The sequence below is a fragment of the Schistocerca piceifrons genome, chromosome 2 (assembly GCF_021461385.2).
Source record: "Schistocerca piceifrons isolate TAMUIC-IGC-003096 chromosome 2, iqSchPice1.1, whole genome shotgun sequence".
In the NCBI taxonomy this organism is placed as follows: Eukaryota; Metazoa; Arthropoda; class Insecta; order Orthoptera; family Acrididae; genus Schistocerca; species Schistocerca piceifrons.
Genome location: NC_060139.1, coordinates 282,864,106 through 282,883,258, shown reverse-complemented (window position 1 = coordinate 282,883,258; position 19,153 = coordinate 282,864,106). Strand labels below are relative to the sequence as shown.

The 19,153-nt window shown below is 39.3% G+C and overlaps 1 protein-coding gene across 1 annotated transcript in view; it reads right to left on the bottom strand.

Annotated features, from left to right (window-relative positions):
• LOC124775330 (dynein beta chain, ciliary-like) overlaps positions 1–19,153 on the bottom strand; it is a 702,744-nt gene that overhangs the window by 273,846 nt on the left and 409,745 nt on the right. The window contains exons 55-56 of the mRNA XM_047250162.1: positions 16,954–17,199; positions 11,285–11,509 (exon numbers count right to left, since the gene is read on the bottom strand). Coding sequence (XP_047106118.1) covers positions 11,285–11,509; positions 16,954–17,199 — 471 coding nt within the window. The remainder of the gene's footprint in view (positions 1–11,284; positions 11,510–16,953; positions 17,200–19,153) is intronic.

Sequence of the window (19,153 nt, the reverse complement as noted above, 5' to 3'; positions counted from 1 at the left end):
CTATTTGAACTCTGTTAAGTCCATACCCGCTAATTTCTTTAAAAAACAGTTCACAAAACAAGCTCTGGACTAGATAACTTTTAAATATATTGTGTGGTACAGATATGTGTGTGACACAAAAGAGTGAAGAGTCATAGTGATGAATGTACAGATGACTTTATGAAACATGTGACTGATCTCTGTCTTAGCATTTAATTTACAACTGACATGAAAAGTAGCAATAGCTACTCTTTTTAGATAGGCTTGTCATGTGAAATGGCAAAACATCCTCTAGTGGTTAAGTTCCTCCAACCACGTCTCTAATATGCCACATTCTGGAGGGTACTTACTTCAGTCTTTGGGGGTTTCATCAATTTCATTACTTTTCCTAGTTAATTTATCATTCTTAAATTATTTTGTTATTAGCTTCTGATGCTTGTTCTTGTACATGTTGTTATTTCTTATCTAGAATCACCTTTTATAATCACATTTTGCCACTTAAACATTTCTCTTTTAATAATTTTAAAATCTCACTTTAGTCATGGCTTTAATTTATTACATTTTGTTACTGTAATAACTTACATGTATATATCAGAAATTGTAATACCAAGACCAATATCTGCTCATACAGTTAAATCATCACTTGAACTAGAAAAAAATCGATATGGTGTTTTTCTAATATGTGCAACATAAATATGTATCATGCAGCCCCTTCGATGCAAGAAGCAATACATTGTACATGTTCAGAAGAACAATGAGAATTTCACCAAACATGTCAGAAGTTTCATGATGTTACACACACCACAAGAGAAAGTATTGGGAACAGCCTTCTGACCATATGTCCTCAAGGTGACAGCATGAATAACAGGACTTGTCACAAACTGCACAAGCACAGTATAAAGATGGGCAAAGAACAAGACAAACCTACTCACACCACTAGGAGCATACCTCTTATCTGCTGAACACCACAATACACAAGGAAATTCATTGTGGCTGACAGAAAGAGTAACAGCAAAATTCAACAACAGACAAGTGCTTAAATAAATTTATTTCAACCGATGATCACAATTTTTTTTTTTTCCCTTAGGCTACAGGTTTTCGTCAGTGCTGACCATCCTAAGGTCTGCAGCAAAACATTGGAGAACAAAATACGAGAGTTAGTGGACAGTTTACTCCTTACAACAATAAAATCTGCCATAACAAAAAGTATTAGTTCCATACATGTGGAGAACATACGCTTAAAATATGAAAAGGCATACCTGTTCTAAAACATGTCCTAATATAATGAAGCCTTAGTGTTCTGGCATAAGCTATCACCAGCACACTGTTCGGCAAAGATGAAGTGCAAAGATCAATTACTAGGTGCTGAATCAAGCACACCTAACACGAGGAAAGAAGAAGTTCATAATTTTCTGAACAGAATGGCGGCAAACTGGTATGACGTGGGCATAAATAAACTGCCACAGCGTCTACAAAATGCATCAACAGAAATGATGATTATGTCGAAAAATAGCTAAATGTTCAAGCTGTAAACTGACGTACACCACTGTAGAAATAAACAGGTCTATGTACTTATAAAAAAATAGGAGACCTTACTTTTGCGATTACCCTCGTATAATCTGAAAGGCGTGTGGATAACAACGATGTTCTGGGATCCTTCATCTAATATTAATAGGTGGTAAGCCTCCGCCAGGTTGATCTTAGAGAAGTACTCGTCATTTGCAAGTTTGGTCTTCCTGCTGTGGAATGTGATAAGTTTCAACCAGCGACCGAGCATTGATTGTAACTCCAAAAACCCCAAATAGGCGAAGGGAGCCATTGGGTTTCCTGATCTCCACTAACAGGGTCGCCCAAGCACTCACTTTCATGGACTCGGTGATGCCAGCAGCCTGCAGTCGAACGAGCTCTTGCTTGACTGCAGGATGAAGACCACCAGAATGGGACGAGCCCGGAAGAATCACAGCTGAGCATCTGGCTGGAGAGCAATGTGTGCCTGGAAGTCCGAAGCACACTCTAAGTCAGACTGAAACAGAGAGGCATAGGCCAAGCACAGATCGTCGAGGTCCTGGAAAGGGACAGCAGTGGAAATGACTTTAACTTCATCAGAAACAGTGTGAAAACACCAATTCAAAAAATGTTTGAAGCTGAGGGATGGTCAGCTACCAGTAGGGTCAGGAGGCGGGGAACGTGTTTATAGGTGGTAAGGACCGAGAACCGCCCATGGAGGGTGATAGAACCATCACTGTATGCGACCAAGTGCCAAGAGGTGGGAGACACCTCTGGGGAACCTAGGCGTGTATAAGGCACCAGATTGATCAAGGAGACGGTGGCCCCCATATCGAGCTATTCGCATGATGTCTTCCAGTGAGGGGTTATCGAGTTTCAACACAGCCATGTGGACCTCTGGATTTGGTGCCAGTTGAATGACAACATCATGAATCAAGAAGTCTGCATTCAACACCTCGCAATGCTGATTGGTGCAAGTGAAGTCGCATATGTGGCTGAGACCCTGAAAGTCCTTGACACAAGAACGGTATTACTGACCAGACTGTTCATGGTACTGGTGGAACTCAAGCCAATACAGGACAACACGGTATTGCTGGGAACAGTAGTTAGTTAGCAGCACACATATTTTGTTAAAGGAAAGAGCCACAGGGTCTGAGAATGGAGCCAACTTGTGGAGCAGAAAGAAAGTGTCTGGTGATGCCCAGGACAAGAATAACGACCACTGTAGGGAGTCATTCATGACCTGAAATGCTGTGAAATGCATTTTCAGACAACGCAAACATGTTTCCCAGTGTTCTTAGTGTCGTTAAAGGGTGGAAACAACAGCGGACGTGGGTAAGTGGCAGAAACCAGGACACTCAGGAGCTGGTGCAGTAGGGCGGCCCATGCCATGACTTTGTCCATCAGCAACTGTAAGGATTGCTGTAAGACATCTAACTGGCACTGCTGCTGCTGGCAGATGAACAAGTAGGGGACGACAGACACTACAGCCGACCACAACACGACACAAACAAGCAAAAACTGAGGTGATAACATGGCAAGACAACAACAACAACAACAACAACAACAACAATAATGACGCAGGAACACTCCAAACAACGACAGTATGTATCTCAACACACAGAACTAGAACACAGTACGGCAAAGATGCACGCACAAATTGGGCGAGTACCAGACTGCCGAGGTAGTGTCGCACGGCTGCCTAAATGCATGACCGCAGGAAATGCAATTGGCCGCGGGCTTCACATGGTATGGAGAGTGGCGCACTCACAGGCTTGCAGCACAGGCGCATGCCAGAGCACATAGACCCCTGGTGGGTATCCAGGTCCATACACTCTGGCCTGCATTCAACTCCCGCGCCTTCCGACACCAGACTCGCAGAGCGGGTTAAGCTCGTCACAGGCTACAACAGTACACAGCGACCAGATTAGTGACTATAGTGGGACTGGTTTACCTCAACTGGAACTGCATTTTACTAGCAGTGAAAACTAAAGTTTATAATAGCAAGATTACCAATCAGTCTCCTAGAGGGCTATTACTGATGAGCTCGAACCACTCCCTGCCGCCGTTGGATAAGCAGCTGCAGCGGCAAGTCATATACCCCTAGCTCACTTATTTGTTACATAGTTTAATTCTTAATTTCTTTGCATGTTTTTGGGTACTTGCATTGTTTAATTCATAAATTTCCGGCGTATTATAGTATTTGAGAGTTGTGGCATCGCGCTTTAGTGTTTACTTCACAGATTATTACTTATATTGTGTTTGAGTTTCATATAGGAGGTGTAATTTCGAGTTTTAGTTACTGTAATCGTAAATTCAGGCAGATTGTAGCGCAGTCGTTAGGCATTTGTACAGGTTAGTTAATACATTCTTTGCGTGTTTCCCTTGTGTTATCTAGGTACGGACTCATGTTTCAGTAACTGTTGTTCAACATTGATTAGAATGGACAGGGACTGTGATTGCTGTGTTCGGATGAGGGCTGAGTTGGCATCCCTTCGCTCACAGCTGCAAGCGACGCTGACTTTGGTCGCGCAGCTTGAGGCTGTTGCCAATGGGCACCACTGTGGGGAGCCGGACTTGGGTATCACGGGGATGTCAACCTCGTCCCGTCTGTCCCCAGATCGGTCTGCCACTGTGGTTGCCCCAGTTGCTGCCCGCAGTGGGGCTGAGCCCTCGCCTGTGGTTGATTGGGAGGTCATTCCAAGGTGTGGCAGGCAGCGAAAGACGTCCCCGGAGGCTGATCAGAAAGCCTCCCCGGTGCGTCTGACAAACAGGTTTCAGGTACTGTCTCTGGCTGAGCCAGATGCAGCAGCCTGCCCTGTTTCAGAGGATTATTCTCAGCCTTCAAGGTCCGGGCAATCGCAGAGGGTGGGCTTATTGGTAGTTGGGAGCTGCAATGTCAGGTGCGTAATGGGGCCCCTTAGGGATATGGCGGCTAAGGAGGGGAAAACATCCAGTGTGCACTCCGTGTGCATTCCGGGTGGAGTCATTCCTGATGTGGAAAGGGTCCTTCCGGATGCCATGAAGAGCACAGGGTGCAGCCAGCTGCAGGTGGTGGCACATGTCGGCACTAATGACGTGTGTCGCTTTGGATCTGAGGAAATTCTATCTGATTTGGTGAAGGCTGCCGGTCTTGCTTACGAGATGAAGGCAGAGATCACCATCTGCAGCATCGTCGACAGAACCGACTGTGGACCTTTGGTGCAGAGCCGGGTGGAGGGTCTGAATCAGAGGCTCTGACGGTTTTGCGACCATGTTGGCTGCAGATTCCTTGACTTGCGCCATAGGGTGGTGGGGTTTCGGGTTCCGCTGAATAGGTCAGGAGTTCACTACACTCAGCTGGCGGCTACACGGGTAGCGGAGGCTGTGTGGTGTGGACTGGGCGGATTTTTAGGATAGAAGGCCTCGGGAAAGTACGGGGTGGGCTGCAATCTCAAAGGGTGCAAGGCAAATACAGGACGTGCTTGGATCAAGGAACAGTCGGAATTGTAGTTGTAAATTGTTGTAGTTGTGCTGGGAAAGTCCCTGAGCTTCAAGCGCTAATAGAAAGCACAGAAGCTGAAATCGTTATAGGTACAGAAAGCTGGCTAAAGCCTGAAATAAGTTCTGCAGAAATTTTTACAAAGTCTCAGACGGTGTTCAGGAAAGATAGATTAGGCAGAATTGGTGGTGGAGTGTTTGTGTCTGTCAGTAGTGGTTTATCTTGTAGTGAAGTCGAAGTAGATACTCCGTGCAAATTGGTATGGGTGGAGGTTATACGTAACACCCAAACTAAGTTAATAATTGGCTCCCTCTACCGACCCCCAGACTCCAATGATTTAGTTGCTGAACAGTTCAGAGAAAATTTGAGTCTCATAACAAATAAATACCCCACTCATACGGTTATAGTTGATGGGGACTTCAACCTTCCCTCGATATGTTGGCAAAAATACTTGTTCAAAACCGGTGGTAGGCAGAAAACATCTTCCGAGATTGTCCTAAATGCTTTCTCCGAAAATTATTTCGAGCAGTCAGTCCACGAACCCACGCGAATTGTAAATGGTTGCGAAAACACACTTGACCTCTTAGCCACAAACAATCCAGAGCTGATAGAGAGCATCATGACTGATACAGGGATTAGTGATCACAAGGTCGTTGTAGCTAGGCTCAATACCATTTCTTCCAAATCCACCAGAAACAAACGCAAAATAATTTTATTTAAAAAAGTGGATAAAGTGTCACTAGAAGCCTTCCTAAGAGACAATCTCCATTCCTTCCGAACTGGCTATGCAAATGTAGATGAGATGTGGCTCAAATTCAAAGATATAGTAGCAACAGCAATTGAAAGATTCATACCTCATAAATTGGTAAGAGATGGAACTGATCCCCCGTGGTACAAAAAACAGGTCCAAACGCTGTTGCAGAGGCAACGGAAAAAGCATGCGAAGTTCAGAAGAACGCGAAATCCCGAAGATTGGCTAAAATTTACAGACGCGCGAAATTTGGCACGGACTTCAATGCGAGATGCCTTTAATAGGTTCCACAACAAAACATTGTCTCGAAATTGGATAGAAAATCCAAAGAAATTCTGGTCGTATGTAAAGTACACAAGCGGCAAGACGCAGTCAATACCTTTGCTGCGCAGTGCCGATGGTACTGTTACTGACGACTGTGCCGCTAAAGCGGAGTTATTGAACGCAGTTTTCCGAAATTCCTTCACCAGGGAAGACGAATGGAATATTCCAGAATTTGAAACATGAACAGCTGCTAGCATGAGTTTCTTAGAAGTAGATACCTTAGGGGTTGCGAAACAACTCAAATCGCTTGATACGGGCAAGTCTTCAGGTCCAGATTGTATACCAATTAGGTTCCTTTCAGATTATGCTGATACAATAGCTCCCTACTTAGCAATCATATACAACCGCTCGCTCACTGATAGATCTGTACCTACAGATTGGAAAATTGCGCAGGTCGCACCAGTGTTTAAGAAGGGTAGTAGGAGTAATCCATCGAACTACAGACCTATATCATTGACGTCGGTTTGCAGTAGGGTTTTGGAGCATATACTGTATTCAAACATGAATCACCTTGAAGGGAACGATCTATTGATACGTAATCAGCATGGTTTCAGAAAACATCATTCCTGTGCAACGCAGCTAGCTCTTTATTCGCACGAAGTAATGGCCGCTATCAACAGGGGATCTCAAGTTGATTCCATATTTCTAGATTTCCAGAAAGCTTTTGACACCGTTCCTCACAAGCGACTTCTAATCAAGCTGCGGGCCTATGGGGTATCATCTCAGTTGTGCGACTGGATTCATGATTTCCTGTCAGGAAGGTCGCAGTTCGTAGTAATAGATGGCAAATCATCGAGTAAATCTGAAGTGATATCAGGTGTTCCCCAGGGAAGCGTCCTAGGACCTCTGCTGTTCCTGATCTATATAAATGACCTGGGTGACAATCTGAGTAGTTCTCTTAGGTTGTTCGCAGGTGATACTGTAATTTACCGTCTAGTAAGGTCATCCGAAGACCAGTCTCAGTTGGAAAGCGATTTAGAAAAGATTGCTGTATGATGTGACAGGTGGCAGTTGACGCTAAATAACGAAAAGTGTGAGGTGATCCACATGAGTTCCAAAAGAAATCCGTTGGAATTCGATTACTCGATAAATAGTACAATTCTCAAGGCTGTCAATTCAACTAAGTACCTGGGTGTTAAAATTACGAACAACTTCAGTTGGAAAGACCACATAGATAATATTGTGGGGAAGGCGAGCCAAAGGTTGCGTTTCATTGGCAGGACTCTTAGAAGATGCAACAAGTCCACCAAAGAGACAGCTTACTCTACACTCATTCGTCCTCTGTTAGAATATTGCTGTGCGGTGTGGGATCCTTACCAGGTGGGACTGACGGAGGACATCGAAAGGGTGCAAAAAAGGGCAGCTCGTTTTGTATTATCACGTAATAGGGGAGAGAGTGTGGCAGATATGATATGTGAGTTGGGATGGAAGTCATTAAAGCAAAGACATTTTTCGTCGCGGCGAGATCTATTTACGAAATTTCAGTCACCAACTTTCTCTTCCGAATGCGAAAATATTTTGTTGAGCCCTACCTACATAGGTAGAAATGATCAAAATAAAATAAGAGAAATCAGAGCTCAAACAGAAAGGTTTAGGTGTTCGTTTTTCCCGCGCGCTGTTCGGGAGTGGAATGGTAGAGAGATAGTATGATTGTGGTTCGATGAACCCTCTGCCAAGCACTTAAATGTGAATTGCAGAGTAGTCATGTAGATGTAGATGTAGATGTACATGGACTCTATTCAAGTTAAGTTAAGTTTCCAGTTCATGTAAATAAAGAAATGTATTGGTCCACATGTGCATTTGTGTTGAAAGAGGATACTGGCAACTCATAACAACATCCTCTCCCTTGCTTCCTTGTGGTACAAGACTCCACACTTAGTGGCATTGTCAAAAAAAATGCATTTACATAATGTATGTCACTGACTGCGTGCTCTTATTAATTGACTGGTACAATTGTTTCATGATTCTTCTCTTGGCATAGCAGAGACAGTTTGCAAGAGGCCCTCTGGCAGTTAAGCTCCTCCAACCACTTCTTGCATGATCTGTGTACTACTGACTAATTACTTCAGTCTACAGTAATTATTGGAGAAAATATGTGATTACTGTATAAAAAAATGTATAAAACCTAACTACACTGTATATGTTGGTGAGATTTATTGCATGAAAAACACTGAAAGACCTATAAATATTCTATTCCATTTTAACTAGATGTGGTGTTCCACAAGATTCCATCTAAGGGCCCTTACTTGTTCCTGCATGTATTAATGACCTATTATCAGTAACTTCAGCAGATGCTAAGTCTCTTTTGTTTTTCAATAATCTAAACATTCTAATAAATGGCAAAATCAAGGTTAGTTCTAAGATGAACTGTTAATGAATCCTTTATGAATGCTAATGAATGCTTTATATTCAGTTCACTGTCTTTATACTCATTAAGTCCAGTGCAGAAACTGCAAAGCATTCCTATACAGTGTATACATAAAATATAAAGACAGAAGAGGTTGACAGTGTTAAATTCTTGTGATTAAAACTTGATAACAGATTCAGCTGGAAGGATCATACCACATACCTGCTGAAATGCCTAAACAATGCTTTGTTTGTGATGCAAATGTTGTCAGATATAGGTGGTGCAAAAATAAAAAGCTGCCATACTTCTTTTTACCCCATACATCATATCATATGGTATTTAAAAAAAGCCATAGAGAAAGTAAGTAAGATCAGATTGAAATTCAATTTAGACCCCCATTAGATTTTGATTTTTTTTTCTTCTTCTTGAACAAACATTCCACTCCAAGTCCTGTAAAAAAAAAAAAAAAAAAAAAAAAAAAAAAAAAAAAAAAAAAAAAAAACTTAATGAAGCAATTATCTGAATGGGATGGAAATCGTTGTCAGTGATATACATGTACATGTATACACAAGCAAAAGATTACAATTTCAGGAAAATTGGATGATTTATTCAAGAGAAAAAGCAAATTGAGCAAGTCAATAACACGTTGGTCCACCTGTGACCCTTATGCAAATAGTTATTCGGCTTGGCACTGATTAATAGAGTTGCTGGATGTCCTCCGGAGGTATACCATGTTGAATTCTGTCCAATTGGTGGGTTAGATAATCAAAGTCCCAAGCTGATTGCAGGGCCATACCCATAACGCTCCAAACATTCTTAATTGGGAGAAGATTCAGCTATCTTGCTTGCCAAGGTAGGGTTTGGAAAGCACAGAGACAAGTAGTAGAAACTCTTGGCATGTGCAAGCTGGCATTAATCTTGCTGAAATGTAATCCCAGAATGGCTTGCCATGAAGGACAATAAAACTGGCAGTAGAATATTGTTGATGTACCATTTAGCCTTAAGGGTACTGTCAATGACAACCAAAGGGGTCTTGCTATGAAATGAAATAGCACTACAGACCATCACTCCTGGCCGTCGGGCCGTTTGACGGGTGATGGTCAGATTTGCATCTCACCACTCTCTGGGGTGTCGCCAGACATGCACTGGTCATCAAGACTCAGTTCAAAGTAGAGCTCATCACTGAAGACAATTCCACTCCAGTCAATTAGATTCCAGGCTGAAGACGTGTCTGGAAACACCCAGCACAGCAGTAGGATACCAACTATTTGTTCACCGCCACATGGTCTGACAACCAGGAGAGATGGTCTGGGGTGCCACATCTTTTCACAGCAGGATCCATTCGGTTGCCATCCACAGTACCCTTACAGTAAAGTAGTATGTTGACAACATCCTATGCCCCATTTTGTAACCCTTCATGGCAAACCTTCCTGGGCTACAGTTCAGCAAGGAAATGCCTGCCTGCAAACAGTGAATGTTCCCACCAGTTGTCTTCATGTTTTCCAAACCCTACCTTTGCCAGTAAGGTCACCAGATCCCTCCACAATTGAGAATATTAAGAACATTATTGGCACGGCTCCCCATCCAGCTCAGGATTTTGATGATCTACAGCATTTACTGGACAGAATTTGGCACAATACCCCCAGCAGGACCTCCAACGACTCCAGCAATTAATGGCAAGCCAAATAACTTCATGCATAAGGCCCAGAGGTGGACCAATGCATTATTGACTGCTCAATTTGTGAATAAATCAAACATTTTTTCTGAAAGTGCAATAATTTTTTTGTCTGTACATGTACATCAAATCTTGCAATTTCCATCCCCATCCCACTTGGATAATTCCTTCATAGCGTTTTATTTCTTTATTTATCTACCCCACCCCCACCCCTCCTCCATCAGCCACTGCCCCCATCGTAGAGGGTGTGTTTGGAGTAACTTTTATAGCTTTCAGATTGTATAAATTACTTATTGCGCAAATTTAAATGAACCTTAATTCAAGAATGTCCTGCAAAAGCCCATACAGACTCATTCAGTACACTAACTACTAGACTTCAGCATGTTTACCCTTTAATAAAATTTTGTCACGAACTATATATCTCTGCCAATTCTACATAACTTTCCAGCATTCATAACAAGTTTAGTTATGAATAAGGTGCCGTTTCAAACAGTGTAAATAATTTATTGACTGTCAACTCCTTTACCATATTGAAACATTTCTTAAAAGAACCAACTGATGCATTTTTTTAATAATAATATCATAAAACATGAATGCATGTGATGCCTGACATCTGCACTTCATCACTGCAGTAATGTGATTTGTTTAAGTACAGTAATGCTTCATAAACTGTTTTCCTTTCATTGTCATTGATTACAACAGTCTAGAAGTAATCTTATCATTGTAGGTAGCTATACATTTACATCTTTATGCAGCTATATGTTTATATCTTTATGATACGTTTTATATTTTTTTCATCAGGAAAATACTTAAAAATTTTTGACTTATTGAATTTCAGATCCTTCATCACCATTTCACTTACAATCTGTGGAAAGAAGTTTTTTAAGTGTGAGTTACATATTTTGTTTTTCTTATATGTTTCACCTCCTAAAGAAGTTCCTTACTATTGTTTTATGGATCAAGCACTTGTCACTGCACTTTATAAAATCAAATGGTATATACCCACAGTGTGTCCTGTATGTGTTGCAACATGAAAGATGAGTAAACTACATGAGTTATTCCATTTGAAACTATACATCCTACCATAAGTGGTAATGTAAAGAGAAAGGAAAGGGCATATTAAATTCATTAAGATCATGCCTAATGAAGCAGACACAGGTGTGAGACAATATGTTTATTAAATGCTAGAAGAGAGAACGTCACAATGTGCAACAAGCTTACTCTAAATTCTTTATCAATTTTATCAAATCTTTTAGAATCTTCTGGTAACTGGTTACGGATATCTTCAGATCCAATAAATATAGATTCCAAATGCATCCAGGTGCGCTGAACTTCAAACCATATCGATATTACTTGATCTGCATTGGACAATTTCCTCTGCCAGTCTGAAACTTCTTCCAAAAAATATGCGATGTACTTTGAGCTCATGAGATTTTGTAACTGAACCTGAAATATGAAACAGTACTTCACTTGTAATATTTGGAAGCACAGCAACTGAACAATAAGCAACATGGATGAATGCCAATAATAAGAAACGGAAGAAAATTGAACACACACACACACACACACACACACACACACATGCACACATACATATATGCACACGAACTGCCTCTCCGGAGAGTCATCAAGCACATTTTCTCTGGTGCTTTGGCAGATATTTGTAATTTCATTTTTGAAAAGAGATGGAATTGGCCCACACAAATACTGCTCATCACATAATGGAAACTCCAGATTGGAATATCAACAATGTAAGGAAATGATAGATTGCTACTTCTCATAAATATGACATGTTAAGTTGCAGACAGGCACAATTAACAGACACTTACACATTAGCTTTCAGCCACAGCCTTCATCAGAAAAAGAAAAGAAACACATACACATTTGGTCCCACAAGCAAGCACATCTCACACACACGACCGTTATCTCCAGCAGCTCAGACCAGAATGCAACAGTCACATGGCATGGAAGCAGCAATCACATGAAACATAATTAGCAATATATTTTTTAGCTGCTGCCTTCAACTCCACATCGCAGATGTCTGCTGAAGCACGAGAGGCAATGTGTCCAATGACTCTAATAAGGGACAGCCTACAAACGATACAGTTTACTGTTTTGAGTCATGACTCTTTGTCAATACGGAGTTACTTACAGTCACAGTTAAGTGTCCATGCAAATAATAGCAAAGCATAAATACCGGATAGATAAAAATTTAAAACTTTCAAAATGCAAGTGTGCAGGGGAACAGAGTGCAGACAAACCTGAGTCATATCTCATGGAGGGTAATCGAAGTGCAATGTCCCAAATGTGCTGCTTGATATGCTGTGAGTCTGTAAAAAAATTTATTTCAGTGGTTATGTGATTTATTGCATTTGAGAAAAGCATACATACATAATGCAGTTTATATTGAAATTCATTATTCTGACTTTTGTAAAGATGATGAAACATTGGTTTATTTTAAGGTAATGATAAGCAGTGACACATCTCTGATTAAGATACATTCTGGAAAAATTGGTGGTGGAGGTTAAAACACATTTTTAAGTGAGAGTATTGTGCCCTTCAGTATTTGTGGCATTATAAACCATACATGCACATAATATTCCACCTGGACATACCATTCTCCTTCAGATGAGTCATCGAAGACCCATTTCCCACACTGCTCTGTCTATTAGTACATGTGGCAAGACTACAAGAACAGATATAACACCACTATGTAAAAACAAAGGCAGGAACACCGAGGACAAATAAATGGATAGTCACTATTGTTGTTAATAAGATTTGTCACTAAGTGTATCTCACAGACTCCCTGAATGAAGCTGCTGTGTTTTAACTAATTGCTGTATCATATTCCACTGGATGTCTAGTAGAGGTACTGTGCTTGGCAATAGCAGACTTAGTGGGCTGCAAAAACAGGCAAGTGCATGTTGACATTAAACGCAATGCTCTTCTACAATTCATGTGTGCTGAAGTGTGTGTGTCATTGGCAAAGCATTATATTAACTCTAGCCTTCCATACATCTGTTTGTTTAGTTAACCTCCCCACATCAAAGAAGGGCAGTAAACACAGATGGTGTGTGAGCAGCTATGTTAACTTTAAAAATCTGGAGGATTCTGGCCACATTAGATGAAATATAACATACAGGAAAAAATTTGTTAATTTAATTGGTGTATTATTACTCTAATTAGCAGTTGACTGATTTGTAGCTTTAGTTGATAATGTTAATATTAACCGAAGTAGAACTTTCCTTTAGTACTGTCTTGGATGCAAAAGATTCTTACGCACACTATTTGAATATAGTCATGCTACACAGAAATGACAGTTCTGCTGCAGTTGAAAGCTGATTGCCAAAAAACACAAATGTCAAGTATCACATATCAAAATGTCAAGTATCACATACCAATGATTTGTTTAGGTGCGGGAATTTCAAACTTCCATCTCTTTGATATTATGAAGCATGTACCAAGTCAGATACAATTTCCAAGCAGTGATACTAGCTTCAGTCTACTGGTTCATAATTTTAGGAGCCAAGAATATTTTTGGCAGTCATGTACATAGGGGACATTAGAATCACACTTTTCACAGGTAATCTCATCCTGTCAAGGTTAGTTTGTGACTCATGATACCACATGGGAAGAGCAAAAGGGGAAATGAAAATAAGCCCTGCTCCAACATGCATCTTCCTTCATTTCTTCTCATTTCCAAAGTTTTTAGGCTGCTTAGTCTGATGGGTTGTCCTTCCTGTTAGAAAAGAGTTCCAACAGGTTAACTTTGCCACAAGCTCCTCTGTAAAAATTGTTCACGAAGACTGCATCCATTAATAAATTATGAGTTTCCAACCTAGATGGCCACTCCACAAGAGCATGTTCTCATCTATGGTGAGTTCATGAGATAGGTGATAAAGAATTTGTTTGTTGAGTTCTGTGGATTCATCCTCACAGATAATAATCAGATTTTGATTAACTGCTGACAAGAATTCACCATCTGGAGGAGAAACATACGGTCATTAGACACATTTAAAAGTACACTCACTATCCTAGCTTTTGGAATTTTTATTCATTTCTTACGTGAGGAGAGGTATAGGCTGAGGAAGGTTGACAATGAATAGTAGGTAACTCAGACCACATGATGAGAGCTCCAGCCTTTCTCTCTCTCCTGTTGGGTAGGAACTAATATTCTGAGAGCTATGGTAGTGTCTGTACTTTTATATGTATCTATCAGCAGTACCAAACATTTTGTCTCCAAAAGATAAGCAGCTGCCAGCAACATGGCCTCACAAAATGGTAGCTGTTGGCAAACTACTGTCAAATACTTCATTAGTATAAGAACTTATAATTCATTCAATAATGCACTTTATTGATGTACACACTCCATACCGATAAAGGACACACAGGAAGTGAAATAGTGCTCATTAGGCATCTGAGAACGCGTCACATCAAATGTGGAAAAGGAGGCTAAAGCTGTGATTCATCATTAATGAATAAGACTACGGAATGGAGTCCACAATTAGGACTAGTGGTACATTGAGTATTGATTACTTTAAATATCTTTGATTCTTGATGCCATATGGGATAATATGTTGGGACAGCTCAGTTCAGGCACAATGAACATTTTCAGACCAAAGTAAGCTATGAGGGCAAATGTGGTGTTAATTCACAAATATCATGTAGGCTTCTATTTAGTAAGGTGGGAATTTGTACAATGAAATCAAAGAATATCTACTTGCTTATAACACTTGTGCTGGTACCACCAATGGACATACAAACTATAATAATGCCAGCCAATGATACTGGCGAAAATCAGAAAAATCGTTCACGAACCATCAACCGGAGATTCTGAGGTGAAAGCCATCAACCATTTACAAACACATTCAGACACTTATCCTGACACTCAATTTCCTGCTGAGTATTATAAATGTTCAGATGTATCAAAAATACATGCTGATCACAGAAACAATTTGTATTGTTTAAAGACTCTTTCAAAATGGAATAATTCTGGATGGAGGTAATGTGGATTGTACTATTTACAACAAACAATACAAATATTTTTCTTTGAAAAGCTAGGAGAAGCTCTGGTGGTATCAATTTTATTTTCTTGTTCAACTATGGAGTTTATTGTTCTCTTATGCCCATATCTTATTAAATCTGATCAAAACTATATAAAAACTTTCAGACTCTTTTTTCAAACTAAAACCATGAATTCATGTCTGCTTTATAGGTATGATTTGCTTGGTAGAAGAACTGAAAAAGTTCAATTTTCTATTTCATCCAACATGGAAATGATAGCCATTAAATTTATCTTTGCATAAAATAGCTATAAAAACAGTTGCCTCTTATAAACATGATTTATCAAATAATAGCTATTTATATTCATTTTCTTATCATAGAGATTAAAAATGAGCATATACACAGTGCAATTATTTGTCTCTGTATTTGATAGCAACAGTGTTACAACAGAGCAGTTATCTATTCAGTAGATGAAGCTTTAAATCAGAAACTGGTACATGAAACAGGATGAAATGGTAGCTTCTCAATTCACTGAGGAATCTTCATGGAACAATATCAACATATTCTCACAAAGATTTAAAATTTTTTGAAATTATCCCCTTCATATTCATATTTTGTTTCAGTGTTTCTGCTGTGCAATGAGTGCGCCACAAAAGGTGTCAATGGAAATGCCTTTCAGAAACTTTTTCATGGCAGTTGGATCACTCTGATGGCCCCAAAATAGACTTCTTCCAACACATTCTACATTCTCAAGATCAGAAAAAATGTCCAACAGAGCAATGTCAGGAGTGAAGGGGGCCTGGAGCAGTATTGTCGAGTTGTGTTTGACCAGGAAATCCTGGACGCATAGAGATGTGGGGCTGGGAGCAATTTCATTGTGATATTGGCAGTCTCCTTTTGTGTCCAGATGACCCTTTTTCTCACTCTCTTCAGCATGTCTATGGCATAAGCAGTATTGGCTTTCTGCCCTTGGAGTACAAATTCTTTGTGATCAATGCTTTTGGTATACAAAGAAAGACTATTAGTGCAGATATCATTTCTAACTTATTCATTGTTTCTTGGGATTCACCATTCAGAACTTTGGCACTTCATGCAAGGGCTGTTATTCTGAGGGGTTTATTAATGGGAAAAGTAACTACAAATCACAGATGTAAAGTTGTAAATGACTTAAGCTCCCCAAAGTGAGAAGAATTTATTAGTACTCCTAAAAAACTAATACTGGCCTCAGAATTAAGATGGCAACACAGTGTTATAAGTGCAACACGTACATACACCACCAAGACTTAGTCATCCTTAGTTGCACCCAAAAGCATGGGAGAAAATTCACATGTGAATTTGTGTCATGAAAAAAAAAAAAAAAAAAAAAAGGCTCTGTCACCAAATCTACTTCTATGGATGCATATAACACCTAAGCAGAATACTAGTCTTGAAAAATTTAATTGTGCTGTATGTGTCAAATAAATTCACAAATAAAACTACTATGATCTTTATGTGCCATATTAATTACCAGTTCTGCCTTATTTCTTTACATATCCTGTTTCCCTTACCTCCCCTTCCAGTATACCTTTGTCTTCTTTTCCCTGTCTGTCCCCTCACTTGTATCAAAATCTGTCCTTTCCATGAAGCTCAACCCATCACTTTGCTCACTACATCAGTTAATTCACTGCTGTAAAAAGGCATTCATGCATAGTCTAATACTGTACAAACTGTTTAAAAATTTCTGTGACTCTAAAAGCTGAAGCAACCATAGCAATCTTGGTTTATCAATATTAAATCCATGTATGTTGTGGGTAATTTAATCTTTGCATACTTTTATGGGATTAAGTATAACTATTTACAGATCCCTTTAGAATATTAGAAGAAAGAAATATAAGCAAAACCAATACCTGGTTTTCTTCAAGAGTTTCTATTAGCTCCTCACTAGCTCGCAAAATAACGCAGTTAGTACGAGTGTGAACTTCATGATCAAATTCCATAGCTGCCCAAGTAATTTCAAGTTCCCTAAGTACCTTCTCCATTGACATTTCTTTAACAGATTTGTCAACAATATTCTTAACTTCATCTTCAAACTCATGTAGGTTAAGAGCCAATAGATCAGCTAAAGTTGTTGAACCATCCATTACAAATTTAACCTGAAACAAACAACAATATTTATCTTAACACACATTCAACTAACGAATTTTCTCCCACTGATTTTTCTCATTAAATAAGTAGCAAGTTCGCACATAATAATAATTGGAGAAGAAGTCAAAAAAATTCATACTATCAATTATGACTGACAAATTTACATAACTGTAAAGCACATACAAAATTAAAAAAGATAAAAAATGAATTGGTGACACCTACTGATTTGAGTTTCAAGAGGATTTTTAACTCCTTTTTGGAATGTAGAACTACATGAAACCAGCACAAGGACAAACAACAAAGACTGCAGTGGTTGCCTGTGCTTATTAATGTATAATATGATTCATTGCATATCCCTGAAGGCACTCCTTCATTACAGGGTTACGGAACACAATGTGTGAATGAATGAACTAGAAAGAGAAAAGGAGACCAAATTTCTTTAAATGTTGTCATCAGAAACAGGCAGGAAATAGGCAGAAATGATGAGAATCTACAGATGAACACCAACAAAAATAACTGTGAGAAAATTATACTGCCAGAAAATACTGGGCTGCACAGCATAAAGTGTCCAGTGTTACCTGTCTCGAAATATCAGTGTGTTACTCAAACATTATTTACTCTGGGAGAAGTGTGAAGTTCCCTGTTACTACATTCCTCTAGGGACATAAATCGTTAATAATTTGATGTTGGTTAGACAACAAGAACCTTTTTTTGAAAAAATTGAAATCTTGATGTCCACCTGTCTGCTTTGAAAGAGACTTGTAGGCTACAGTACCTGTAAATGGAGTTAAAGTAAAGTTACATGCCAACTTTTCTTTCCCCCTTTGTATCCACATTTTTATAAGTGCTGTTGCACCAGAATGAGAGGAAATGACAAGGAAGCTATACATTATACTCTAACATGACAATGGACTTTAGTCAGCCAGTAACTTCAAAATGACAACGTCGTATATCTCATTTGCTTAAGTCAGAGTGCCTTAATCTGCATTTTTTACTATCAGTAGTTTCATTCATGTGTCAATATCTTTCACAAAGATATCGAACATGCCTTGGTATTATAATTCAAGAACAAAAAATATAAAGTAATTTACATACACAGACATTTACATACTTAAGGTCTAGTATGATACAGAACCATCCCGGCATTTGCCTGAAGTAATTTATGGAAACCAAAGAAAACCTAAACCAGAATGGCTGGATGAAGACTGGATACTCCACTCTCCCAAATACAATGGTACTCTGTTTAAAACAATGTTACCTGATTTGGTTAATTCCTCGTGTACAATACTGTTTTACAAATAAGTTATCCAGTAACGTAAAAGGCTAATGCTACACTGTTCATTCATTTCTCACTCCCAGTCTCCAGTTCTCAAAAACAAATAAATTATCATGCTTGGTGACTTAAAAGTAAGTTTTTTTTATTTGTAGGAGTGACAGAACAGATTTTGAGAATGTAATGAGCTCTTTTAATTTGAGGGTAGTTGTTGACTTTCCCACAAGAGTAATAAAGGACTACAAAAGTCTGATTGACAGTACATTTGTAGACAGTAACAGAATTGATAAAATATGTGCAACACAAATCTTAAATTGCCTGTCTGTCCATAATGGGCAGGTGTTAAAAATGCATGGTGTAAGCCCTGCTAACAAGAGTAGTTTTATGAACAGATCATTTCGACTAATCAACAGTGAGAATCTAGAAACCTTAGCAGACATTTGCAGCAGCTACAGTGGGACACAGTATATAAGGCTAAAAATGTCAATGATAAATTTAATCTATTTCTGAATGAATTTGTTACCCTTCTTGAAGTTGTATTTCCTAAAAAAAATTCATAAAGTGCCAACCTGAGTGATTAAAGGAAACAGTGGCTCAGTAAGGAATCAAAACATTCTGTAAAACATAGAGAATGCTTTATGTTTCACTCAGAAATTCTAACAAAATGCAGGACAGGGACCACTAAAAAT